The sequence below is a fragment of the Lissotriton vulgaris genome, chromosome 1_1 (assembly GCF_964263255.1).
Source record: "Lissotriton vulgaris chromosome 1_1, aLisVul1.2, whole genome shotgun sequence".
Classification (NCBI taxonomy): Eukaryota; Metazoa; Chordata; class Amphibia; order Caudata; family Salamandridae; genus Lissotriton; species Lissotriton vulgaris.
In genome coordinates this window covers 1701284759-1701312001 of record NC_141685.1, presented here as the reverse complement: position 1 = coordinate 1701312001, position 27243 = coordinate 1701284759, and the positions used below count along the sequence as shown (strand labels likewise).

Genomic DNA, 27243 nt, shown 5'->3' with positions numbered 1-27243 from the left:
AAATGTACCTCTGGCCTGCCATTGCAGAGCGTGTGTGAAGTCTGGGACTGTTGTGTGGACTTGGCAAGTGCACACCTTCCCTTTTCTACATCTTAGTCAACCCTAAGGTAGGCCCAAGGTACCCCTGAGGGTAGGGTGCAATGTATGTAAAAGGTAGGACATACCCTGGTGTGTGTGGCATGTCCTGATAGTAAATTACTGCCAGTTTAGTTTTTCACTGTTGCAAGGCTACCTGTTCCCATAGGACAGAATGGGGAGTGTTGTTTATAACATCTTATAAGCACAACTGACCCTAGGAACAAGGTAGAAAAATAAAGTTTAGTATGCCTGAACTCAGAATGTTACAATGCATCTTTTAGTGAGGGTAACTATTTCATTCTGTGATTGAAAATACCGCTTTTAGAAGGTAGGTCTTTTCTTGCCTAAACATCCAGTGTGCTTCTGCTCGGTTTGTGTACTGCATGTCTGGCTTTTGGATGACAGGGGCTGGAGAGGGACAGTGGCTCCAGAAGTCTGATGAGTTAGGGCTGGGCGGAATAGACCTGGGCTGCGTTTAGAATAGGGGGAGGAGATTTCCTTTTCCCCAGAATAGGCCTGCTCTGCCTTTGACATTGCTGTCTCCACCTCCTGCCAGTAAGTTGCACCAATGAGCACAGAACTGGTTTTGGCTGGGTACAGACACTCTCTGCCTTCAGAGAAAAAATTATTTGTGTGTATAAAAAGTGGGGCCCAGAACCCAGACTCTTAGATCACTTCTGGGAATTCAAGAGGAACCTTTGCCAAGGAGAAGAGCCGGATAAGCTGAGGAGGAATACTGCCCCTGTACTGTTTGCTGTCCGGGGTTGGCCCGCAGTGGCTGCTTGCTGCCAAGGAAAGGTGAAAAGGACTTTGCTTTTTGCTTTGTCGTCTTGAGGAACATCCCCAAGGGCTAGAAACTGAGCTTGCCTCCTGTTGGGAAGTCTAAGGGACACAACGACTTCACCACTAGCTCCCCTGAACTGAACTGCTGGGAGTTCTGACCTACAAGAGGTGCCTGCTGTTGTTTTGGGCCTCTAGAGAACTGTTTTCCGCAGATAGCTGGAAAATCGATGCAATGTAAAAGAAGCGAGACGCATCCGCACCCGTTTTCCGATGCATCACCAAAGAAACCGTCGCAGTGTCTGCTGCAGCTCGAAAAATTGCTGCACGCTGCATCGAGTGCTCCAATCACCGAAGTCCGAGACTGACGTACCGATTTCAAATGCAAGGCTTGAAGTGAGGTAGCAAAGGTTCACGCATCGTACCGGATCGTCGCATAGCATCGAGGCACCAAGTTTGATGCATCATTGGGGGACGCAGTAAGAAACAGATGCATCATCTCCCCACGCAGTAAGAAATCGACGCATCACCTCTTCTCCGGTAAGGAACAGACACATCACCTCCCCTGCGCTACAGTAAGGAATCGACGTATCACCTCCCCCGAAGTAAGAAATCAACGCATCACCTTTCCTGCATGTAAGGAACCGACGCATCACCTGCCCTGTGGCCATTTTGTTTGTTTTGCATGACGCATCCTAGGTACTTTGTGAGAAAAGTGGTGCATTTACAACTTACATCGAACTGAACTATTTCTACTATTTGAAAGCCTTATTTTTAATACTGAATTGAGGATTTTTGTCTTTTGGTCTTGTTTTGGTTTAGATAAAGATTACTTATTTTTCTAAACTGTTGTGGTGTCTATTTGTAGTGTTTTCACTGTATTACTGTATGTGTTCACAAATGCTTTACACACTGCATCTGAGTTAATCCTGTGTGCTCGTGCCAAGCTACCAAGGGGGAGAGCAGGGGTTATTTTAGGAGTGTATCCCCCTCACCCTGACCAGAAGCAAGGGGCCTGTTTGGACAAAGGTGTAAACCATTGCCAACTAGAGACCCCCATTTCTAACAATGACAATACTTTACTGGGCTTGCCTCAGTAAACATCTGGGTAGAAAAAGACCAGCAGGGAGCCAATCAAAATGTAGCATTATGGTAGTGTACCACTGTCGGAATTATGATAGAAAGTATTCATACCATCATTCATGGTTCTTGCTTGTTGTCTTGAATGTTCAAATCTAATTTGTGCTTTCTCACAACCATAATACAATTGCTAATTTGCAATGAACTCCTGTGTATATGAAATGACTTTCTAATAGCGATCATAGGGTTACACTTGGGGTCTTTTATTATTGCATACAGATCCCTCTTAATATGCTTAACACATTGGTTCAACCCAACAGTAATAATCTCTATTCTGTATTGATCTTTGGAGCAGTCAAATCCAGGCACGGTCCGTCCATTGGGGGGTGGGGGCGTAGCCCCCCCGCCCGCCGCCGCCTGCAGCTCCCTCAGCGTTTCTGAACTTAAGTAAACGGAATCAGTTTACTTACGTTCAGAGAGGCCGAGGGAGAACTGACAATCATGTCAGTCAGCATGACGTCAGACCGCCCACCCCCTTCAGAGTCTGAAGGGGGTGGGCGGTCTGGCGTCATGTTGATTGACATGAATTGTCACCAGGGCAACATGCATCAACACAAGTGCGCATGAGTGGAGACGGAGGGTGAATTTTTTACCCATGCCCACTCATGCGCACATGTGTTTGTGCTTTTTGGCACATGCCCATTAGAAGCCCTTCGGTCTCCTAATGGGCGTGCGGCGGGCGAAAAGTAACCTGTGCCCCAAGCCAATCCAGGCGCTGCAGCAGTGCCAGGATTGGCTGAGAGGGGCTGCCAATCCTCTCCATTGGTGAAGGTGCCAAGAAGGGGAGCAGAGCAGGTGGCGCGGACCCGGACCGGCGGCCGGTGAGGTTAGTTTTATTTTATATAATTCTCTCCCCCCCTCCCACGAGCCGCGACTGATGTTACCTCCAAAAGGTCGGAAACGTTCAGACGGGCCCCGCAGCCACTTGCGGTACCTTGTTACTTAACGCGGTGTGTATTTTGTATCATGTGCTTGCGAACTTGTCAGGCTGCTTTCAGTTTTTTTCTTTCGGCTTTGATGCGCTATGAATCCGTTTATTCTGCGGTGCTGGGCCCACATTCTGTAAGTGTGCAGAGTAAATCATGAACCTGGCTGTGCAGGTTTCGCAGTGAGTGCTTGAAATCACTAGGCCTGCCGTTTGTTATCTTCACCGGCCTCTGCCTGCATGATTCTCCTAAATGAAAATAAATTGCAGATGGGGAGGCTGGGTCCGAGCAGCTTGCTGGTAATGTACAGAGATGGGAATCAGGCGCTTCCCTCCCGGAACATCATTTTCTTCTTTCATGCTCGTGGTCAGGGTTGTTTTCCTCCATGTTCCATGTGTACGCTATTTGCAGTGCTCCTTCCATGCACGCTCCTGCACCTGTCCAGCTTGACAGACCAAATGAGTTACCATTGTCTATGGCCATGCAGGGCAGTGCGATAGAAAGCCAGTTTTGTGCCAGCGCCTAGCACGCCATTAAAATAAGATCGATGCCCGCAGCATTTCAGTTGTTTCTCTTGGCTAACGTTTTGGACTGCTAAGTAGTTAAGCCCTGGTAAAGTGCTTGGGTGAGGTGTGAGGTGTGGGGTAGCAGAATGTGGATTCTTTGAAAATGAATGATACCAAATGACAGTGCTTTGTACTAATAACTGACCTCTTTTGGCTCTAGAAATGCTTCATCCTCCAAATTCCTCCAAAAGCTTCATACAAATGCCCTTCCTTCCTTGCTTAGTTTGACAACAGTTCAGAAGGGCTAAAATGATTGATGATAGTGAATAATAATTCAGAATATGTTTAACCCCTTTGATGCTCATGACGAGCTCAGCTCGTCATGAAGTATACCTTTAGGGTGCTCATGACGAGCTGAGCTCGTCATGACCACACCCATTAACATTATGGCCCAGCACAGCAGAGGGATATCTCAAGCATCCAAGTTGTTAAATGCGTAGAAGCGTGGAGAATTCTACTGATTCCAGCGTTATCCACATTGAAATGGAATTAGCAATGTGTATATATAGTATCTGAACTGCGCATGGACAAACTGAATAAAGGATTTGAGTACAGCTATTGTTTTACGCCCTACCACTTTCAAATGTCACCAGCCGCCCCTGGTCAAATGTATGTATGTATCTGTTTGCATACTTATATAGTGCTACACTGTCACCCAGAGGGTATCCTGGCGCTTTGACTCAGCAAGCCGAAACCACCGATGCAGAATCACACTGCTCTTGGAAACAGGTGGGTCTCCAAACCTCTCTTAAAGGTTAGAAATTCACCCTGACTCCTCAGCAATATCGGGAGAGAATTCCAAAGTCTAGCAGCCGCAAAACTAAACGACCGACCTCCCATCCTTACCCTCTGGACTCTGGGAACCGTCACCAGACACGCAGAGGAAGAGCGTAGGCTCCGAGAGGTAGAGTACCATGAAAATAAGTTCTGCAGCAAAACTGGACTCTGTCCATGCAAGGCTCTAAAAACCAGACAGGATGCTTTAAAAAGGATCCGTTGATGAACAGGCAGCCAATGTAGATCCAGAAGTGCCGTGGTGGAAGAGGCAGTGCGCGGGCGAGAAAGTGCCAGCTTGGCTGCCATATTTTGTACACACTGCAGCTTGCCCACCAGCGTTCTAGGCGCCTCCAGAAGCAGTGCGTTGCAATAATCCAGTCTGCTTAGGATGATACCCCGCACTACCTCTGGCCTAGCCTGCGCTGGGAGCAATGGTAGGACTTTACGTAGCATCCGAAGCAGCATCATGCAGGTGGCTACGGTTTTATTAACGAAAATGTCCAGTTGTAAGTTGGGGCCAAACATGACCCCCAGATTACGAGCAGACTCTGCTGCAGTCACTGCCCCAGGAAAAGAGGAATGCCAGAAATCATCTGGCAATGGGCGCGGGACACGATCATTGGAGCAGTGCAGCACTTCCGTTTTTGACCCATTAAACTGGAGGGAGTTGTAACGTAGCCAGTCCGCTGTAGCTGTCATACAGCGGTGAAATGTCTCTAAGGAGACGGCGTCTTTGCCCTCCAGAGAAAAGACCAATTGGGTATCATCGGCGTAATTAAACACCGAAATACCAAAGGAGTTTATCAATTGGATCAGAGGGCGGAGGTACAGATTAAATAATATAGGACTGATGGCCGAGCCATGGGGCACCCCCTGCCCAACTTTCCGCACATCCGACCTAAAAGGCGGCAATGCCACCACCTGCTGCCTGTTGTTGAGATACGAGACTAGCCAGTCCCTTGCCAACCCCGTGACCCCGATCTCCTCCAGCCTCCCGATAAGGGTGGAGTGGCAGACCGTGTCGAAAGCGGCCAACATGTCGAGCAGCACTAGAAAGGCTGTCCGACCCATGTCGACCCGCGAGCGAAGATTGTCCAACACGACCACCAGCGCAGACTCCGTCCCATGCGCTGGCCGAAAACCAAATTGGGCCACATCCAACCAAGTATTATCCTCTAAGAATCTGGATGGAGATCGGGTAGCCAGCTTCTCCATGATCTTAACCGGGAAAGGGAGCAAGGTAATGGGCCTTTTAATTTGACAAGCAGGTGGGATCGAGTGTGGGTTTCTTCAGGAGGGGTGAGACCACTGCCAACTTCCAACTCTCCGGGACAGTCGCGGTGGCAAACGACTGATGGCAGATGGAATACAGTGGATGAAAAAGTTCTTTCTGGAACAGTTTCCAGAATTTATGGAGGAGTGGATCCAGCGGGGAGCCTGATGACACAGTCTGTGCCAGTTTGCAAAACTCATCAAAAGGAGGGAGAGAAAAACGACTCAGCTGGGGTCGACTGGGTGATTCATCCGGAGCTCCCAGACTGAGGGGGGAGCAACTCAACTGGGATCGACTGGAAGGTTCTCCCAGAGCTACCAGACTAAGAGGGGAACAACTCAACTGGGGTCGACTGGGTGGTTCTTCCGGAGCACCCAGACTGAGAGGGGAGCAGCTCAGCTGGGGTCGACTGGAAGGTGCTTCCCAAGCTCCCAGACTGGGAGGGGAGCAGCTCAGCTGGGGTCGACTGGAACGTGCTTCCGGAGCTCCCAGACTGAGAGGAAGACAACTCAGCTGGGGTCGGATGGAAGATTCATCCAGAGCTCCCAACTGGGAACAGCATGGAGGATCCTCTGGAGCACCCCGACTAAATAGATTATCCGATAAAGCTGACATAGGCGGGGCCGATCCAGCAAGTCCGCTCAGGATAGTGGCGATCTTGTCCTCAAAGGCGGCTGCCCGAGAGTTGCATAAGGCCTGTGAGACTGGAATATTATTCATGGCACCAGTCGGGTGGGAAAGATCGTTCACAATCTTAAACAAGGTCTGTGATTTGTTGGTCGCCTGATTCAGCATGTCCTCCAGGTAGACCGCTTTTGCACACTTGATCTGTGCTTTATATTCCTGTAGTGCCAGCCTAAAGGTAACTTTCGCTGCATCTAAATAGTGCTTCCTCCAGGCCCTCTCTGCCCGCTTGCATCTCAGCTTCAGTTGCAAGAGGTCGTTGGTATACCAAGGCATTGCTCAGTTCTGTCTGTCCCTTGATCTGCGCAGTGGGGCCACCTTATCCAAAGAATTGGATATTTGCCGACACAGGCTGACGTAGCTTTCATCAACACTACATCCCAGTATAAATCCTTCAGGGAGTAGAGTAGGCAGAGCTGGAGATTTTAAGAGTCTAGACCAAGGTCTACCCATTTTGGTGTGTCTCAGCCCTGTATCACTCGAAGAAATAGCCGGTAGATAGAGATAGAAGGAGACAAGTGCGTGATCCGTCCAGCATTGGGGCATGATGTCATTCACCACTACCTTTCAGTTAGTATGGTCGGGGGGGTTCTGTTTTTCACAATTTTTGACTATGAGTTGATGTATAAAGGAATGGTTAGACTAAAATCATTTAAAACAACACATCAGGGAGCTCTATGACCATGTTGTTATTGTACATGTCTGAAGCTTACAGGGAGGAATGACTGAGACATCTATCGAAACCTACATTTTACAGCATCTTTCGTCCATGGGACTAAAAGGAATGACCCCATTTCACTGATGCTGGTTACACTTTGCTGGATGTGCATTCAAGCCTGGTCCATACACAAGACTCTCATAAAGCCCTCCATGCATCCATTCCCCGTTACCTGGCTGACAAATGTAAAAAAAAGTTGGGCACTATACCATCACGAAATGTCGAAGGACTTCTACTAGAACTCCTTACCCTTAAAAAGGAAAGACTCATAGCTCAATCTTTCTTAGGAATTCCGACCGGAATATGGAACTCTACTTCCAAACCTATGCATCACCACTTCGAAGGTTGCCTTTAATTTGGAGCTGACAGCCCTTCTCCTTCACAGACATTTTAGCTAACTTCTCATCACCAGTTGTGACCTCTCTGGTTTAGTCTTTGAAATGATAAGTGCCTTTTGATTTACAGCAGTACTCCCATTTCATTAGACTCCACTCATAGCACAAATTGATATCTTGTTATGCAAATGTTATCTCTGCTGCAACATATACTGTACTCCAATGTCCATTGCTTTTAAAATGTAACAAAATCTTCGGATAATGAAATGTTTTGGTTTATGTAATGATCTGCTCTTATTATCTAATGTATCAACATCTTCAGATTATGTAATTTTGAAGTTTATGTAAGAATACATTTCTATCGTATAGTGCTTTAGCACCTTTCGGTAATATTTACGCTGTATAAAAATACATGAATATATATCCCACCCTAAAAACTTGATAGAACCCATGGTGGCTGATGAGTTAGTTACAAAACAAGAGGACCTATTCCTAGTTGCAACCGACCAATGCATTCTACATATCTGTATTCTGGTAAGTGAGGGCTAAGATTGTGGCTCTGTGGAAAAATTATAATTTACCTGGTCACTCTGTACCAGGTAATAAGCACATCTATCTGTAATGGTGAAAGGAATAATACAGTATTTTACATAGCTGAATATCTGATCGCGATGACTGTCCATTGTGCTGAGCAAAAAACACAAGGAGAGGGGAGACCCAGTTATTTGTGACAGTGTCCGTCTTGCCTGTATCCGAGACAAGTGAGCATAATGCTCCTAGGTAAGTCAATGCTTGCTTCACAATTACTCAGACAATAAATGTTCACTCTCTGAGATGGTGTGATAAATGAAAACATATATATATGGTCCTCACCAACAGGTACAACCTGTGGCATGCTTCCTCATTGGACTCTCACCCAGACACTGAACGTGAATGGGTGGGCTCAACTCGTTTGTAAGTAGAGCTCTTTGAGTGGTAGCAGTGAGTTAAGGCAGGCTTGAGTGAGTGTGTTAAAATAGCCTTTAAATCCTTTGTAACAAATGTATTATTCTGGGATCTAGGACTAAGTTAAAATAGATCAGTGTGATGCTTTTCGGAATTAATAATCCCAGGCTTCCAATAGGTTGACATGTTTCAGCCTTTATATAGCCCATGAAGGGTCAGGAGGCTTTCCTCAGGACCTCGCTTTTACCCTGCTTTTTGCAATTGCTAATTTTCTGTGCAATTAAATAGTAAAAACTATGCAGGTAACCATACAGACCATATATATAGGACCTTTTCCTTGTATGGTTGTAAATGACTTGTTTTTTCGACAGACATCATAGAGGTCCTAAGGGAGGACGGACTCTGTAGTCACACATTCATTCATCAGTATGCGTCTGCTCATGCTCGTAGCGTCTCCCTTTGTCCCTGCATAAATATGATCCGTGTGGTTAATTGCCGCATACTGGAGGAGTCTGGTAAGATAATAAAGATGAAGGTATGGAAGGCCGAGGCCTCCCTGATCCATATCTAGCTTTAAAAGCTCCAGCTTCACTCAACTGTGTTTCCCGACCCACACCAGGGAGACCTGAAGACTGTTCAGCGTAGTAGATGTAGCATTGGGGATTTTACAGAAGGTGTTCTTTAACACATATAAGCAAAGCGGCAGTAGGGCCGTTTTTGCCAGGGCTACGTGTTCCATAACAGACAGTGGAAGGTGATTTCAGAAGTGTATTGATGCCTCTAGGCCCGTGAGGACCGCTCCCACGTTCAATGCATATTGGGCTTTGGCTGTATGGGAAACTTAAATACCTAGATAACAAAATTAATTAGGTTGGGAGTTTCGTAATTTCTCTCCCAGCTAGATCCATCAGGGGCAACATACCAGATTTCTGGCTCTTGATAACCAACCCCGATACTGTCCCAAACTCAGTCAGCACTGTTATGAGGGCAGGCACGGCCTCTGTAGGGTGATGCAAATAAAGTAGTGCGCCATCCGCACATAAAGAAATGATGGGAGTGTGACCACCCACAACTACGCCCCATTGGGCATGTCCTGCCATAGCCGATTGTCAGTGGTTCCATTGCCAGTGCAAAAAGGAGTGGGGACAACAGGCATCCCTGTCCACTCTATAGTGATCAGTGCAGAGACCACTCCACCACTGTGCACTCTGGCAGTTGGGTGACAATATATTAGACGAACCCACGGAATAAAATCTGGTCCGATCCCCATTCTATCCAAAATCTTCCATAGAAAGTCACATTGTATATATATTTTGCCAGGAAAGGGCCTCCTGGTCCTCCGCTTAAGCCTGTACTGCCGTCTGTGCGTTCTCCACTCGTTTTTGTATTCCCGCAAGTTAGACCTGCTCATCTTCTGCATCCGTAACGCATTTCTCCACCATGTTGAGGTGTTCTGCATGCTTGCCAGTGTGTTCTGACATCCTGTTCATGCGATAAGTGAGAGCTTTAATCTCCCCATCTACTTTGGTGAGGCTGAGTTGTATGGCTGTCAAGATCTGCTGGAGTGCATCTCCCAATTCCTGGCTCGGAGTGTCCGAGCTCATCTCCGGCACCGCAGTGCCCTCCTTGTGTGACCTAGGGGTCTTCACAGGTCAATTGTACCTTGGTTGAGTCTTGTCGATCTTGCCCATCTTGAAAAGTAGGATCAGCAATGCAGCCAGCGGTAAGGCACAATCCTCCCTGCCATCAGCTATCGATCAGCACTACAAGGATGGGAAGAGGGTCCTTAGGCACCTCACAGCAAGCCCCTGATTGTAGGATTTCTGCAGCTTAATCAAATCATCAGCTTAAGGGCACAGGCATGATCCAGCTAGGACATAGGGCTCATAGTAGTTATGGACCTCCGTATGCTGCCTGGGCCCCCAGCCAGTAGCCTTCACCAAGGCCCCAGGCACACTGTGATCAGCCTTTCTTAGTCAGATGGCCGATTACCAGTGCCCAAAGTCAGCAATTATCTTGCAGGTATATCTATCAAGTATTGCCCTCAGCATGGGTGGTTGCGCTCTTCCTCTCTGCCACGCACCAGCAATATCACCTCCCCACCGCAGATGCAGGTTCAGGCCAAATAACACAGACCATGCTACAAGGGCTGCAGAAGGCCTCCAGTGGCAGTGCCTGCACCAATTGACGTGTGGGAGTCCCTCCTCTGCCAACATCCCCTCGCATCAAGGCCTCCGATATAGGCCGCAGTAAGACCCAATTATGCATGCAGAACTCCCCGGCAGATATCTGGTGCAGCATTCAATTTCAGACCCGAGCAAAGCAATTCCGGCAAAGCCTGGGTGTCTGCGAGTGGTGACTGTTAGGAGCATTCATGTATTAGGGTCGGAGGAGAAAACAGACCTGAAGTGGGTGAAGTTCAAAGGCGGTGGCAGTCCTTATCCATCTACCAGTCATCCCCAGTGGTATCAGACAGCAGAGCCTCCACCCATAGGATCCTCCGGGAGCACACCTCTTACCCCTTGCAGTCAGCCACCACGCGGGGGGCCAAGTCACACCCACAGAGCCTGTACCAGCAGGCAACCTCACATGCCTTAGCTCCATTGGCTGCCCTTCCAGTGTGCTGAAGGATCTCTGGTGAGCACACAGCACCAGGCAATGGCCCCAGATCAAAATGTTAGCAGCAATTTTGCAGCTAGTTGGGCGCACAAGGCTATGTTTATGTGAGTCTTATTTTGCAGATTGGCAAAGGATGGTTGAAGATTGTTAGTGCGACCGAAGGAGCTGGACTAAATGGCTGCCATCTTCAAGCAAGCTCCACCCCCACCAAGTTAGAACATTACTAACTACACTTAGACCAAGTGCTAAAAGATCCACAATATATGTGTCCTTGTGCCATGACACGTAAATAGCACAGTACCCATATCCACCATTATTGGTTTCTATGTTTTGTGCATAACAAATACCCACTAGAACTAGATGACATTAAATTGATAGCAACACTTTGCTCTGATATCGTCATCTGGAGTGCTTTGTAATAACATCTGATGCATACATGTTGCACACTAGAGACAGGCACCATGACTATGTGCGGCAGTGTAAGTCACTCACCAAAGCAAAGGTGGATGGAGAAATCAAGAATATCAGTGGCTTGCTCCAATACCTCCATGCAAAATGAAATGATACCAGTGTTGCACAATACATTAGCTTACTACCATTTGCCTCTTGCGACAAATTTATCATCACCATCATTTGGCATCTCTGAACACGTTACAAATGTGAGGATACAGTATTTATTGCGCTGCAGATTTAGGAGCAGACAAAATAGTACTTTTTGTGGGATATAGAAGTTTGAGGGAAGTCTCTGAAAGGGTCATGGCCAAAGAAGCATAAGTAGGAGTCGTGCTCTATGTGGATGAGGGCACAGCTTAAAACATGTGAGCTAAAGTCCTGAGCTTAAAACAACATCCCACCTGAAGAGCATTTGGGTTCCTCTCTGTGAGTTTTCACTTACAGCATCCATACATATCCCACAACAAGGAAGATACAACTGAAACTAGCCCGACCTACGGTTTTGCTAATGCTAGTTATCTGTAGTAGATAAATGATTAACAACAATGATTTTGTTGTGAATACTTGTTAATTGAAAATATTTCAATTTTAAAAGCATGTGTGCCTCATCCCTGGTGGTCCTGTGGGAGAGCCTTGCTCTTCTACTGGTCCGCTGGTGTCTGTATTCGTGTTTGTGCCTGTTTTTTTGTTTTTTGTCTCTTTTTTTGTTTAGTTTTTTGTTATTGTGCCTTTAATTTTCTGCCTTTAATTGAATTTGTCTCTGTACCTGTGCCCTTTGTTTGTGTCCTCTGTGCCCGTTTTTTGCAGTCTTCTTCCTACCTCTGCTGGCCCCACAGCCCCTCCCCCCTGCCGGCTCCTGCTCCCACCTCCCAGCTGCGCTTCCCTCCTCCTTCCCTATATAATTGTGGCCGCACACAGAAGGTGTGCCAAAGGTAAGCCCGCCTTCACCCATCCGTGTCACGACCGTGACCAGCGCCAGGGACCCTGGTTCTCCGGCCACCCACTGCTACACCTCAGCTTCCCTCCTCGCACCCAACTCCAGAAGGACCAACAACTGGCAGCTCTCTACGCTGAACACCACCTACGGCCAGTTCTCCTGCTGACACTGCAGACAAACCTTCACCATCCACCGCACCCCCACGACTGTTGCCCCCACGCGGGACGCTAGCCCCCCCAAAGCCCTGAGGTATATCCTCCTCAACATGCACTCCTTGCACAGACATGCTGTAGAGATCTAGGACCTCCTTGACACACTCCGCCAGACATCGCCTTCTTCACGGAAATGTGGACCAATGCCACCTTCGCCCCCAACATCGCCACCGCCATTCCCAACAGATACAAGATCCAGAGGAAGAACCGTCCCAACTGCCCATGAGGAGGACTTGCCATCTCACATGATAGCTCCCTCCAACTCACGACTTCCAGCAAGAGCGACCCCACGTCCACCACCGAACACCACCGTTTCCAGATCCAGACCAGCCCCAGAACGACTTTTAGTGACACCCTCACCTACAGACACCCGGAACTCGAACCAAATTCACCACTACCATCGCAGACATTATCGTGCCCTCACATCCATGGACTACATACTCAACGGAGACCTCAACTTCCACCTTGACAACCTCAGCGACCTCAACTCAACTAACCTCCTGTACGAACTCGCCAATCTAGGACTAAAGCAACTCATCACCACCCCTACCCACAAAACAGGACACACCCTCGACCCAGAATACCACTAGCTCATCAGATCCACCAAAAGAATCTACATCTGAAACAAAATCCACACCAACGACAGCAACGTCAAGGAACTCTTCAACATCATTCACGAATTCGCCAAGCCCCCCAGTGAAGCCACGGATGTCACATCCTCCCAGGACCTCTGTGACAAACTCAGCTCCTACTTCCACTTGAAAATTAGATCCCTCTACAACAACTCCAATGAACGTACTCCAGACACCCACTCAACTCCACCCCCCAGAAACGACAACTAGCCCACCATCTCCTCCTGGACCCTGGCTACCACCGAAGACACTGCATCGACCATTAAAGGCATTCACTTAGGAGCCCCCATTGACACCTGCCCTCCACACATCTTCCACAGAGCGACCACCACCATTGCACCTGAGCTACGACACACTATCAATTCCACCTTCGAAGCTGGCACATTTCCCGACGACTGGAAACGCACAGAAGTCAAGCCCCTTCTCAAGAAGCCCTCAGCAGATCCGACAGACCTCAAGAACTACCAACCTATCTCTCTCCTCCCTTTCGCAGCCCAAGTCCCAGAGAAGATCATCGACGTCCAACTAACAAAAATCATCGAAGAGAACTCCATCCTCGACCCTTCCCAATCTGGATTCCACAGCAACCGCTGCACTGAGACCGCCCTACTTGCTGCCTCAGACGACATCTGCAGCCTCCTCAACCTAGGCCACACCGCGGCCCTGATCCTACTCAACCTCTTTGCAGCCTCAACGCCGTCTCCCACTACACTCTCACTGCCAGACTCCACGACGCCGGCATACAGGGTACTGCGCTTGACTGGCTCTGCTCCTTCCTCACCGGCAGAACCCAAAGAATCAGACTTCTGCCCTTCGTCTCCGAACCCACAGATTGCCACTGATGTACTCCAAGGATCATAGCGCAGCCCCACGCTCTTCAACATCTACATGGCCTCCCTCGACACCATGGTCAGACAGCATGGACTCAGTATAGTATCCTATGACGATGACTTCCAGCTCATCCTCTCCCTTACTAAGGACCCTCTCACCACCAGACTTAGTTCCAGGAAGGAACGAAGGACGTCACATCCTGAATGGGCAGCGGTTGCCTGAAGCTTAACTCGTAGAAGACAGAAGTTCTAATCCTCGGACTCTCCCCCTTTGCATGGACAACATCTGGTGGCCCACCGCACTCGGTAGCCCCCACCCCACCCCACCCCACCCCACAGACCCTGCCCAGAACCTCTGCATCATTCTCGACTCTTCCTTCACCATGACCTGACAGATCAATGCCGTCAACTCCACCTGCTTCAATACTCTCCGAATCCTCTGCAAGACCTTCAAATGGATCCCCTAGATCAAGAAAGACCACCATCTACGCACTTATAACCAGCAGACTGGACTAGGGAAACACCCTCTTCGCCGGGATCAACAAATCTCTGCTCCGCAAGCTCCAGACCAAACAGAACACCGCAACCAGACTCGTCCTTGGCATCCCTTGACATGAACACATCACCCAACACCTGCAAGCCCTCCACTGGCTTCCCATCGAGAAGAGTCCCCTTCAAGATACTCATGCACGCCTACAAATGCTTCCACAACACCAGACCCCAATATCTCAACGAAAGAATCTTCGTCCTGTCTGATCTGCCGAATGCGCCCTCGCCACAACCCCATGCATCCGCAGAGCTAGAACGGGTGGAAGAGCCTTCTCCTACATCTCAGCAAAGACCTGGAACAAGCTCCCGATCAACGTCAGACACGCCCCCACTCTTCACATCATCAGCAAGACCCTCAAGACCTGGCTCTTCGACTAACAGGAGATGCACCCCCTCCCCCCAGTGCCTTGAGAGTCCTACAGGTGAGTAGCCCGCTTCACATTTCCCTGATTGATTGATTGAATGATTGATTGATTGATTGATTGATTGATTGATTACTCACGATCCACCGTATCTGACTGACAAGGTGTAGAGGCAGGTTTTTCCCTTACCTGGCCCCTTCCTATTGAAGTAAGTTACCTTATCATATCTGAACCTGTACTGATCATGCCAAATTCAGGAAACTGCTTAAGACAGTTCTATTTTAAGGTCGTGTACTAAATTGCCCATGTTTACCCACAGCATCAAGATGCACCTTCGAGGTGATTTGTGCACTATACTAAATAAAATTAACATTTACTAAATGAAATTAACATATAATCCAGTGACAGGCACTTTGGGAAAGTCAGCCTCAGCTCCAGAACTGACAATCATGCTTGTCATGAACACCCACCCAAAACCTGACTTCGAACTAGAAACCAATAAGAGGATCAGTTCATGCTTTGCACTACATGAGTCTAATGTAGCATGAAAAAAAAACAGAAAACACCATCTGGAAAAAGCAAATCCTTTTAGGACATTGAATGTAAACATTGACTGTATCACTGGAATATATTACTTTAGGAGTTTTACAAGTCGTTGTAGTGAAATCTATCAGTAGCTTTTTCTGGTAAAGGTAACAAGAACAAGGAGTCTGCAACGACTCATTTCAAAGTAATTTTTTGATTTCTGCCGGGTCTGAGACCTGGTAGGACTTACCCCATTTATAACTTTGGGAGTATATATTACATTGCACTGGTGCAAGTAAATCCAACAGGGACAATGACCAAACAACTTTTTTTATAAACCAAAGAATAGAAAGAGGAAGGCAAATCTCAGTAAAGCCTTGCAGTAAAAGCCCAGGCTCCGTTTGTGGCGGTGCTGCATAAATCAATCAATCAATCAATCATATCATTTGTAAAGCGCACTACTCACCCGTGAGGATCTCAAGGCGCTGGGGTGGGGAATGCTGCTACTGCATGAAAATCCAGGTCTTGAGGAGTTTCCTGAAGGTCAGCAGGTCTTGGGTCTGCCATGGGTGGATGAAGAGGGTATTCCAGGTGTTGGCGGCGAGGTGGGAGAATGATCTGCAGCCGGAGGTCACTCTTCGGAAGCGGGGGACTGTGGCGAGGGCGAGGTCGGTGGAGCGCAGCTGGCGGGTGGGGGTGTAGAAGCTGATTCATCTGTTGAGGTACGTTGGTCCGGTGTTATGGAGTACCTTGTGTGCATGGGTGAGGAACTTGAAGGTTATCCTCTTGTTGACCGGGAGCCAGGGCAGGCCTCTCAGGTGGGGTGTGATGTGGCTGCGGCAAGGGATGTCAAGGATCAGGTGTGCAGAGGCGTTCTGGATGCGTTTGAGCCGTCTCAGGAGTTTGGCTGAGGCTCCTGCGTAGAGGGTGTTTCCGTAGTCCAAACTGTTGCTGACAAGGGCCCGTTCTTCTCATTTCAGTGGAGATCCACTTGTAGATCATGCAGAGCATGCGGAGGGAGTTGAAGCAGGAGGAGGAGACGGTGTTGACCTGTTTAGTCATGGAGAGGGTGGAGTCGAGAATGACCCCCTAGGTTGCGTGCCTGCATGGTCGGTGGGTGCTGGGGCGGTTCCCAGTGCAGTCGGCCACCAGGAGTTGTCCCAGGCTAAAGGGGTAGATCCGAGGATGAGGACCTCAGTCTTTTCCGAGTTCAGCTTCAGTCGGCTGTTCCTCATCCATTCAGCGATGGTCTTCATTCCTTCGTGAAGGTTGGTTTTGGCGGTGTGGGGGTCCTTGGTGAGGGAGAGGATCAGCTGGGTGTCATCGGCGTAGGACATAATGTTGAGGTCGTGCCGACGGGCGACGTGGGCGAGCGGTGCCATGTAGATGTTAAACAGATTTGGGCTGAGGGATGAGCCTTGGGGTACGCCGCAGATGATCTCGGTGGCTTCAGGGCGGAAGGGGGAAGGTGGACGCTCTGTGTTCTGCCGGAGAGGAAGGAGGTGGTCCAGTCCAGGGCCTTCTCTTGGATCTCGGCGTTGTGGAGGCGTGATCATAGTGTGTAGTGGAAGACCGTGTTGAAGGCGGCTGACAGGTCCAGGAGGGTTAGGGCAGCCGTTTCTCTGTTGTCCAGCAGGGACTTGATGTCATTGGTGGCGGCGATGAGGGCAGTCTCGGTGCTGTGGTTGCTGCAGAACCCAGACTGGAAGGGTCCAGGATGTTGCTTTCCTCGAGGTAGCGGGTCATTTGTTCATTGACGGTCTTCTCAAGGACCTTTGCCGGGAGCGGGAGCAGGGAGATGGACTGGAAGTTCTTGAGGTCCTTGGGGTCCGCCTTGGGTTTCTTGAGTAAGGCGTTGATCTTGGCGTGCTTCCAGCTCTCCAGGAAGGTTGCTGTCTCGAAGGAGGTGTTGATGACTTTCCGGAGAGGGGGTGCGATGGCTGTGCTGGCTTTGTTGAAGATGTGGTATGGGCATGGGTCTGGCGGAGATCCGGAGTGGATGGTGTTCATGATTTTAATGGTGTCGTCGTTGTTAATGTTGGTCCAGGAGAGCAGACGGTTGGTGCGGATGGTTGTCGTGGGTGCGGAGGTCTCAGTGGTTGTCGGGGCGGTCAGGGGCGTTGAAGCTGTCGTGGATGTCTGCGATCTTGCGGTGGGAGAAGGTGGCCAGTGAGTCGCACAGGTCTTGCGAGGGTGGGACGTCAATGGTGTTGGAGCTGGGGTTGGAGAGTTCCTTCACGATGTTGAGGAGCTCTTTGCTGTTGTGGGCGTTGTTGTCTAGGTGGTCTTTGAAGGCGGATCTGATGAGGTGAGGGTGTCTCAGGGTGGTGTTCTTGTGGGCTGCGTGGCTGTACGGTGTTTGTTCACGGAGACAGATCTTCTCCAGCTTTCGGCAGTTTTGGTTGGAGGCCTGGAGGTCTTCAGTGAACCAGCTGGCTTTCTTGTTGGTGTGACTGTTGGAGGGTTTCTTGATTGCAGCGAGGGTGTTGGCACAGTCGTTGATCCACTGTCTGAAGTTGCGGGTGGCGGTGTGGGGGTCCATGGGGTCGGCGAGAGTGGTGGTTAGGTAGATAGACGCTGAAGGTGGGCGTGCTGTCGAGAAATGCTGGTATTAATATATTTACATGAGGGATGTTATGGTGCCTACCGTGGGCCGACGCATAAAGGTGACACTACCCCCACAGGTACCTGTGGGTGGGTGAGGAAAATTGAGAGGTGCCAGCAACCAGGGACATATTTTAATGGGCCTTTGAGCTTGCAACAGAAGGAGATACTTCAGAGAGCCCTGGTCCCCTTAAATAAGTGCTGGCAAGCCCCACCAACACCCACCGGTATAAATCAATCATTACATTTAATTTGAGTTATTAAATCCCCACATTAACATCATACAGTAAATGTGCTTGTTAGTTATACTTAAAATGAGTTTTGTATTAAAGTCTTGTGATGTAGATATTATGACGATACATACATTGTTTTATCAGTGTTACTCAGATTTCAATTAAAATCTGTTTCTCTCTGGGTAATTTTACAGGAAAATCTATTTTTCGTGATGGAGTACCTGAATGGGGGTGACCTGATGTTTCACATACAAATGTGCCACAAGTTCGACCTCGGAAGGGCAACGTAAGTCTACCTCTCATTAAACACATATGATCATTTGGAGCGGCTCCTCTATCAGAGTGGAGGAGCAGCGCCCCACTATTAAAATGTCCCCCAACCCCCACAGATGAAAAATAAAATGGAAATAAATTAAATTTATTACCATTGTATTTTTCAATAACCCACATCCTGAGCTGAGTGTCAGGATGGGACGGGCCGCTGATGAGTGGTGGGCTGGGCATATAAGTTTAAAGTGCACATGTCTCTTTGACAGCTGTTTTGCGATGGTCAGTTAGACATGCACATTTTAAACCTCTCAACCCAGCTGTCTTAGCTTGGTTGAGAGCAAGCACAGGCCTCCAGTGCTCTTGGAAACACTGAGAGAGTCCGCTCTATCCATTACTGGTGCTTCTCTCATGCTGGCAAAGAGCACTGCGTGAAGTGATGGGAAATGTTATGGACCAATCAAATCTTTTTTTTCAGGTCACCTGGGATCCTATGAAAGAGAGATTCCAAAACTACATAGATATAAACTGGGTATTTTGAAGAGTGTATTAATACTTTGTAGCTTCTTGCAGGTCTACATACATAGTATATAAATAAAAAGATTTGTATTAGGGTTAGTGACTAGGCCAAACGTAAAGTATATGACTAATAACTAGAGTAATTTCAGTTCTGCAAAGAGAGTGCAAGATAAATTTAAAAGTACTTAGGTTTTAACAAAGTGATAGGATACATATATAGTGCTGGATGGATGAATGGACAAGTGGTTAGGACAGACAAAAGTTTTCCTAGACTGCTTAGTTACTAACTGAGTATTTAAAAGAGTGTATCAATTCTATGTAGATGATTAGAAGTTTGCATACATACTGCACAAAATATTGTACCTCTACTAGTTTTTCGGTTTAGTCAATTTCTTTCATACTTTGTTAGTTAATAAAATAATTTCATTGTTCTAAAGAGAATATATGCTTCCAGTATACACCACTGTGCTGTGTTGCAGGCAGGTAGCCTAGGTTGTGCCCCTTTTGACATCTCTCTGCAACGCAGTTCTGTGGTGCTTAGTAGATCTACATAGGGGGCTAGTTGGACTGTAAAAACCTTCAGGATTCAAGTTGACTTAAGCTCCCATCATAAAAAGGATATAAGGCGTGTTTACACAGTGGTGAAGAGAGGATATGGGGGCTGATGTGACATGTGTCATCCTCATGTCCAACCCTTTTTAATATCTATGTCACTGATTTGGCAAGGGTAATTAAGGATTGGGGGATGAGCCTAACATCCTATGCTGATGACACCCAGTTAGTTCTTACCATCAAGGAGAATGGAAAAGAAATAGCAGCCAACTTTCAGCAAGGTATGATGGCCATCAGTAATTGGATGTTGGAAAATTGCCTCAAATTAAACTCCAATAAAACTGAGGTCATGACCTTTGGCAAGCTCACTCCCACTTGGTCAGATACATGGTGGCCCACGACTCTAGGCCCCCCCCCTTCCATCTACCAAGGTAAAAAACCTAGGAGTTCTCTTAGACAACAAACTCAATTTCTCGTCTCACGTCAATGCTATTGCTTCCTCATCCTTTTTTAAATTGAAAGCAATTAAAAAGATTCTCCCTTTCCTTCCCCCCAATTCTGGTAAAACCCTCGTCACCTCATTCATTATGTCCTCAGTGGACTATTGTAACGGACTCCTGGTCAATGCCCAAGAAAAGGTCATCAAAAAACTGCAGTATATACAGAACGCCGCGGCCAGAATGCTTTCGAACACCCCTAAATTCAAACCCATTGCAGACACCATAAAAAAATACCATTGGCTCCCAGTCAAAAATAGGATAAAGTTCAAGTCGCTCTGTATCGCCTATAAAGCCACGCACAAACAAGGCCCACGTTTTCTTATTGACCATTTCAAATTCCATGTTCCTAATCGATCACTCCGATCAATGAACAATTTCATCATGACGGTTCCCCGCACTAGAACAGTGGCTTGGGGTGATCGCAGCTTCTACGTATCGACGGCAAAACTCTGGAACTCCCTTGATTCAGACATTCGGTCTGCTCCCACTCTGACTGCTTTTAGGAGAAAAATAAAAACATGGCTTTTCAACCAGTAACTCACTTTCCCTTTCACCCTGCCCTCATTCGTAGCGCCGAGACGCCCTTGGGCAATTGTTCGCGCTCAATAAGTCACATAAATAAATAAATAAATAAATAAATAAATGTGCAAAGACACCCTTTGGTGTTTTAAGTTGAGGAATTAAGTCCCCTTTAATCCTGAAGGTACCTGGGTCCTACTAGCCCACCATGTCTCTCTGTTAAATTTCATAGAGCTGCGTTGCAGAGAGGTTTTCTGAGGCCATGCCCCATTTTACCCCTCTCTGCAATGCAACTCTGTGGCACTTACTACACATACCTGGTGGGTTACTTGGCCCCCAGGGACCCTTAGGATTCAGAGGGACTTTATTCCCTAACTTAAAACACCCACAGAGCGTGTTTGCACACATGTCAACTCAGTCCCCCCCTTTCTTCACCAGTGTGCAAACGTAGTGCATTGTGCGTTTTAATATTTAGTTAATCTTACCTTGACACTAGTAGATATGAAAAAATGCTAAACATTTTTTTTCAGCTGACTTTTATCATCTACATTTCTGAAAATTTCATATTTTAGAATTAGGATCTGTGAAAAAGACAGTTATAATATATAATATTATATTTTTTACAACACAACATAATTTTAGGATTATATAAATTATTTTGTTAGCCTTTTTGCTGTTCTCAGAATATATTGAATTTCACTACAAACAGTGATTTCAGTGTTACTCGTCACATAACAGCAGGCACAAAAAAACAATCCGTAAGATTATTTAAAAAAAACAAATCTGTGTCAAAAATATTTTTAATATACTCAACTATTTCTGAACATTCCATAAAATCTACATCCTCAATAACATACAATATAATACAAATCACACATATATAAAAGGCTTCCTTCTAACAGACTTTTCCTACTTGAATATGAAAGACCTCAAATAATAATTCAATGAACAATTATTTTTAATTTTCATACACTGTAAATAATGTTATATACTGTGGGAATGTGCGTGAAAAAGTCCCTAATTAAAATGTATACCTTTCGTCTAGGCCAAATGGTATTCCTGAAATCCTTTATACTGAAATTGTCCAATAGTAATTGTATTAATGCATTTTAGTAAATTCCTCATAGGCCGAATTAAGTAGGAATTTGGTAATTCATAAGGTAAATGATGTTGAAAAAGCAAATGTGCATCATTAAAATATATCCATCCTTTATTGCATTTTAAATAAACAGTATAATGTCCAGATGTTGTGGAAGCACCATCATGGAAAATAATTGCTACAGCTGCAAAAGTTCTTCCTGATATTGACACTTGACTTGCTGCGAATTGTTTAATTAAAGTTTCCAGTTTTCTTCCATGAGCTGCACAACGTTGTATCATTAAAATGATATATTGTCCATATCTTCATATAAATAATGTTGATAACATTTCTGATTTGCAATAGCTACACTCCAAGTTTTGATTTGCTGATTTAACTAGTTTGTTGAAAGACACCTCAGTATCTATGTTAGTACTACATGTAAACATACCATTTTCACATTAATGTTTCCATTTATAACAAATACCAAAAAGATTTTAAATTTCTATTCCTTCATTTTCCAATACTGCAAGCAGGTACAGTAGAAATTCCTGAGCATCTTGTTGGACATTCTGCATAAATTGTGTAGAACCAGAACATATATCCAAAAGATTACGTATATCAGAAACGGTTTGCATTTTACTTTTATCAGTACTCAATTTTTCAGAAATACAATGCAACAAGTAACAAAATCTTTTTTCACAATTCTCCATAATTTGCTGTTGCAAACTTTCAAGAAAAAAACAACATTCACCCCAACGTTGGCATAGCAGTTGAAACCTAAATTATTTTCTAATTGATACCCAACAATCTCTTCAATAGTGTCCTTTTTTTTTTTGCTTGCAATCTGAACATTATCTTAATTTTTTTCCTTCTCTATAACTTCACTACAGATATTCTCAAATCTTCTTTTTCGACCTACTAGACGCTTTTCAAATACAGGATATAGACCTAAATTGGGAGCATATGCTCTTCTTAACAGATTATACTCTTTTGCATAGTTTGCATCTGCACTAATCTTTCTCTCATCAAAATCAATCAAAAACAATACAGATAAAGTTCTGACTCGGGACAAAGCAACCTATGCCATACCCTCTTTAAACACAGTACTTCCAATGTTCACCAAAGCACTGTCTACACTTAATCCTTGAGATTTATTAATAGTCACTGCATATGCCAGAGAAAGTAGAAACTGTTTTCTACGAACATATAAATCTTTAACAAGCAAAAAACAAACAGAACAATGATCAATTTGTTTTACTTCTTCAATTTGATCAGATTTGATTTTTAAAAATTCAATTCCATCTCTATTTTGATAATTAACGAAATTAACAATTTTACCCATTGCTCCATTTACTAAACCTTTTTCTACATCCAAATTCCGCCTTAAAATTACACGACAGTTCACACATACATATAGATTCTTTTCTAAACCAGCAGTTTTAGATATCGATTTTTCTAAAGAATCCAATTTTGGTTTCAATTTTTCCGTCAAAATAATAGTAATTCCTTCATTCTCAATTTCATCAATAGCTTTAAAAGTTGTTCATTGAATATAGAACAGTTGCGAAGTGTTGGCATTAAGCAGATTATAGATTTATTTTCTGCAATTTTTATATACATTTTTTCAGGGTCTATATTTTCATTTGGAAACAAGTTTGTAAGTTGTCATCTTTGCAAAGCTTGTTTGCCATGTTCTGTCAGTACTCCAATTCTTATATCTTGAATGCTTCCATAATCAGCATCATTTGCACTTCCCAAAGACTTTCTGGTGTCTTCAAGTGTCTTAAATACTGGTTGTCCTTTTAAGGGAGTAAGTTGCAGTAGATCTCCAAAAACTACCACATGTTTTCCTCCAAGTAAGACATTGTACTCTGTTTTAAGAATTTGCTGCATTCTTAAATGCGCAAAGGCAAGCATTAAGTTTGAGACCATGCTGACCTCATCAATAATCAGAAGTTTCATTTTCTTTAGCACTCTTGAAACTTCATAGCAAGCTTCTCCAGATAGTTTATTATATTCTAATTTATTTTCATTCTCTGCAGGTAGCATGAGTAAATGATGTAATGTAATTCCTTTAATGTTGTGTGCTGCCCATCCAGTTGGAGCAGTTACAACACAAGACAAATGTGAGTCAATTGTTTTCTGTAGATAACTGGTTAATACTTTAATTAAGAAATGTTTTCCTGTTCCAGCTTGACTACTGACATACATTCAGATAGGTTGAAATGATGTGCATGTGCATTCTTTAGTTTCATGAAGAAATCCATGGTCAATGTGTTGTCTCACTTGGTGATATTTTTCTTTCTGTTCAACATTTAGTTGTTCATCCAAGTTTGCTAAGTCCATAATATCTTCTTGAGCTTGATGCATTGCTGTTTCCACCTATTTCATTGCAATTGCCGCTTCATTTTCAAGAATCGGTTGTCATAGTGGAACTTGACTCAGTGCAGCAGAACTTTGACTGTCTTGAGAACTGTCTCTAGCAATCTCAGCTGCAATAGTAGCTTCTTGATCAATTTAATTGTTCAACATTTTCAGATAATTTGCAAAAACTGTACATTCTATGGCATCTTTACAAGCATTGAAGGAATCTTCACAGCTCTGAAAATCTCCAAGTAATTCCAATTCTGTACGCCACGGTTTGAAGAGTTTGAAAAGTGCTAAATAGTAAACTTCCCTTTTATCAGGAGTATCACAACTCAGTTTTCTGTGATTAATCAAATTTCATTTCCTTTGTTTCACCAAACATCCTTCATAACCAATCACTGCATATTTTCCTTCATTTATGTTTTCTGTAGTATTCCGTTTAAAAGTGTAATATTGAAGCACTTCATAAAGACATATGTTCTCAAGATGATGACTTCTATTTGGATAATATGTGTCCAACATGTTTGTTTTGACAATATCTGTACTTTCCGGTTCTTTTCCTGCTAAATATTTGATTTCTTGAACAGATTTAAGTACTCAATTTCACGTTGCTGCAATACCTAGACTCACCCAAATGATTCTTCTACATTTTGAGTATAAACTTGCAGATGATAACCGATCAGAGCATTCATACGCTCCAATTTCTCGATGGGATAACATCTTCAAACTGAAACTGTATAATTTTTTACTAAGACTCTTCTAGTGAGAAATTTCTTCCCACATTTCTTTCAATTACGTCTTTTCAGATTTTGTAATATAGGATGTCACATACCGGGCAACAGCAATGGAATTATCCGCAACATACTGAATGTCCATTTTAGCATTCCACATTGGGAGAATAACTGGATTATGATCATTGATATATTTTGATTCTTCACTTCTTCTCAAATTGTATGTATTTTTGTAAGATTTTCTAGTGATGGTATGTATCACAGCTGACATAAAACTGTTTACTCTTCCTTTGGATAATACAGGACGTGGAAATCAAAACGACATTTGGAATAAAACTTTTCCTTAGACTTGTACTTTCGTCTACAGTATTTCTATTTTCCACATCGATTACTTTTGAATCGTAAGACTTGTTGCCTTAAGTTGTTTTCTTCTGTTCTTTTGGTATAAAACATGTGGCATATTCTTCAATAAAAGACAAAACAGTATCAACCGAATCAGTTCCAAATTTTGGTGCATTCTTGATCCATATTAGCATATGTATATGATGAGCACCTCTAGCTTGATACTCCTTTCTCCAAAACAAATCCACAACTTCTCCAAGAGGAGGATTCTTTTTGTTGCAGCTCAAAGACATCATAGCTTCAAACCTATGAGTGAAATATCTGCATACATTAACAGGATCCAAAGAGCACAATTCTCCAGGTGTCTTGTATTCAATATTTTTTATATTTGAATTTGCCTCTCGAAGAAATTCAAGTAAATCATCCCAAGCGTATTCAGAACAGCTTAGGGTGAGAAACCACGTAGGAGTTACTAAGTTCCTTAGCATGCATTTAAGTTCTCCATGACGACGGTACCAATATTCATTAGTCATCAAATTAATCAGCTGAGATTCTAAATTATTGTCTCTCTGATGTACTTTATCCATAAATTCCTTTGCAGAAATATTTTGATGATGTACTCCTGTTTTCAAAATGTGGTTGACTGCATATGAAAGTCCAGACAAGGGACTCTCAAACAAAAGATGAAATATATATGGGATACATTGTCGAAATCTTGGATCTTCCCTATACAATCTTGTTGTCTGATATTCAGATGCAGGAATCTGCACAGATCGTTCATCATATCGTCCACCTTTTCCTGTTGGGAGCAGCTACGGAAAACAATGAGCTTCCAAACTTTTTTCCAATACACTCATAGGACTTCCCTTCGCTTTTTTCATTTGGAATAATTCAATAGTATTCCCCATCACTTCTTTCGAATGAAGTGGATGTACACTATAATGTTCATAGATTTCTTCACTTTTGGACATGTCCGCTTTTTCAATTTGACCACTTGACGTTTCAGTATCATCTCCTAAAACTTTTTCTTCTTCTTCCACATACACATTTTTGTAGTAATCATTGTTTTTTATCAAATATAATGTTGCCTTTTGCATTTTCCTAACATCCACTAATTCTTGCCAGATTTTCTTACTCTTAGTAGGAACACCATTAACTAGAATAACTAGTGGTTCACTTTCTACATTCTCTACACCAATAGTTTCAATATTTTTCTTTAAATCTAGGGGTAAATATACAACTCTTCCTTTTAATCCTGTCTGTAAATCTGTAGGAGGCAATTTACCTGTTTTAGGCTCCATACGAACAATAGCTTGAAATGGGTACACACATTGAATCAGAATAGACTCATAAGTATTTAAATCTATCAGTTCTAGAGGAATAGTTACCAACTCTAGATTATTATGGACAGATCTAGCAGGCATTTATTCTCATTGAATTTGTTATAACTATATTTGCAAATACGCTGATCAGAACCCAAATCAAAACAATTCTATACCAACAAATAAGTTGCAAATTCCTTCCACTTATTTATTATTTTCTCTTTCACTTTTTAAATACAGATCAAGAGTCCTAGTCTGATTTTTATAGTGAGTTCGCCGGCAACAAATACAAGAATAATTTGGCCTTTCACCTGAAATCACCTTAAACTTTGTAATTTGTTCTTCAAATGTTTTTGTAGTAGCATGTTCCACATTCTCTTCAACATGTTCTTGTATTAATGTGTCTGTTTCTACACTCTCTTGTCCAGGAGCAAAGTAACAAAATTCAATTTCATCACAAACCTTCTTCACATCTGATACTGACCAAGGCAAAAGAGCACTGTTTAACTAATTTAACATTAGTGCTGGAATTTTTGCGTAATCCAATCTTCTGACTAACTTCCGCATTTTAGAATGATGTACTGCTAACATTCTGAAATGATGAAAAACACTTTTGCATAATTTTTTAGAAAGACAAGTTAGAGAATGACCTTGCAAACCAGTATTTCTTCTCACTCTACAAAGATCCAGGGCCCGAGGTAGGTAAATCTACATTTACCACTTCATAAATACCGAGTCATACCGAATCGGTATTTATGAAGTGGTAAATTAGAGGGGGGGAGATGTAGGTATTTCAGATTCGGTAAATACCGATTCTGTAAATACCGATTCGGTATCCCCCATTGCTTCCTATGGGCCTTGAAGC

The 27243-nt window shown here is 44.4% G+C and overlaps 1 protein-coding gene across 2 annotated transcripts in view; it reads left to right on the top strand.

The window, feature by feature from the left end:
- The window catches only part of PRKCQ (protein kinase C theta), a 450307-nt gene that overhangs the window by 218762 nt on the left and 204302 nt on the right, over positions 1-27243 (top strand). For both annotated transcript variants that reach the window (XM_086918954.1, XM_086918955.1), the window contains one exon: positions 18373-18464. In XM_086918954.1, the coding sequence (XP_086775080.1) occupies positions 18373-18464 (92 nt within the window). The remainder of the gene's footprint in view (positions 1-18372; positions 18465-27243) is intronic.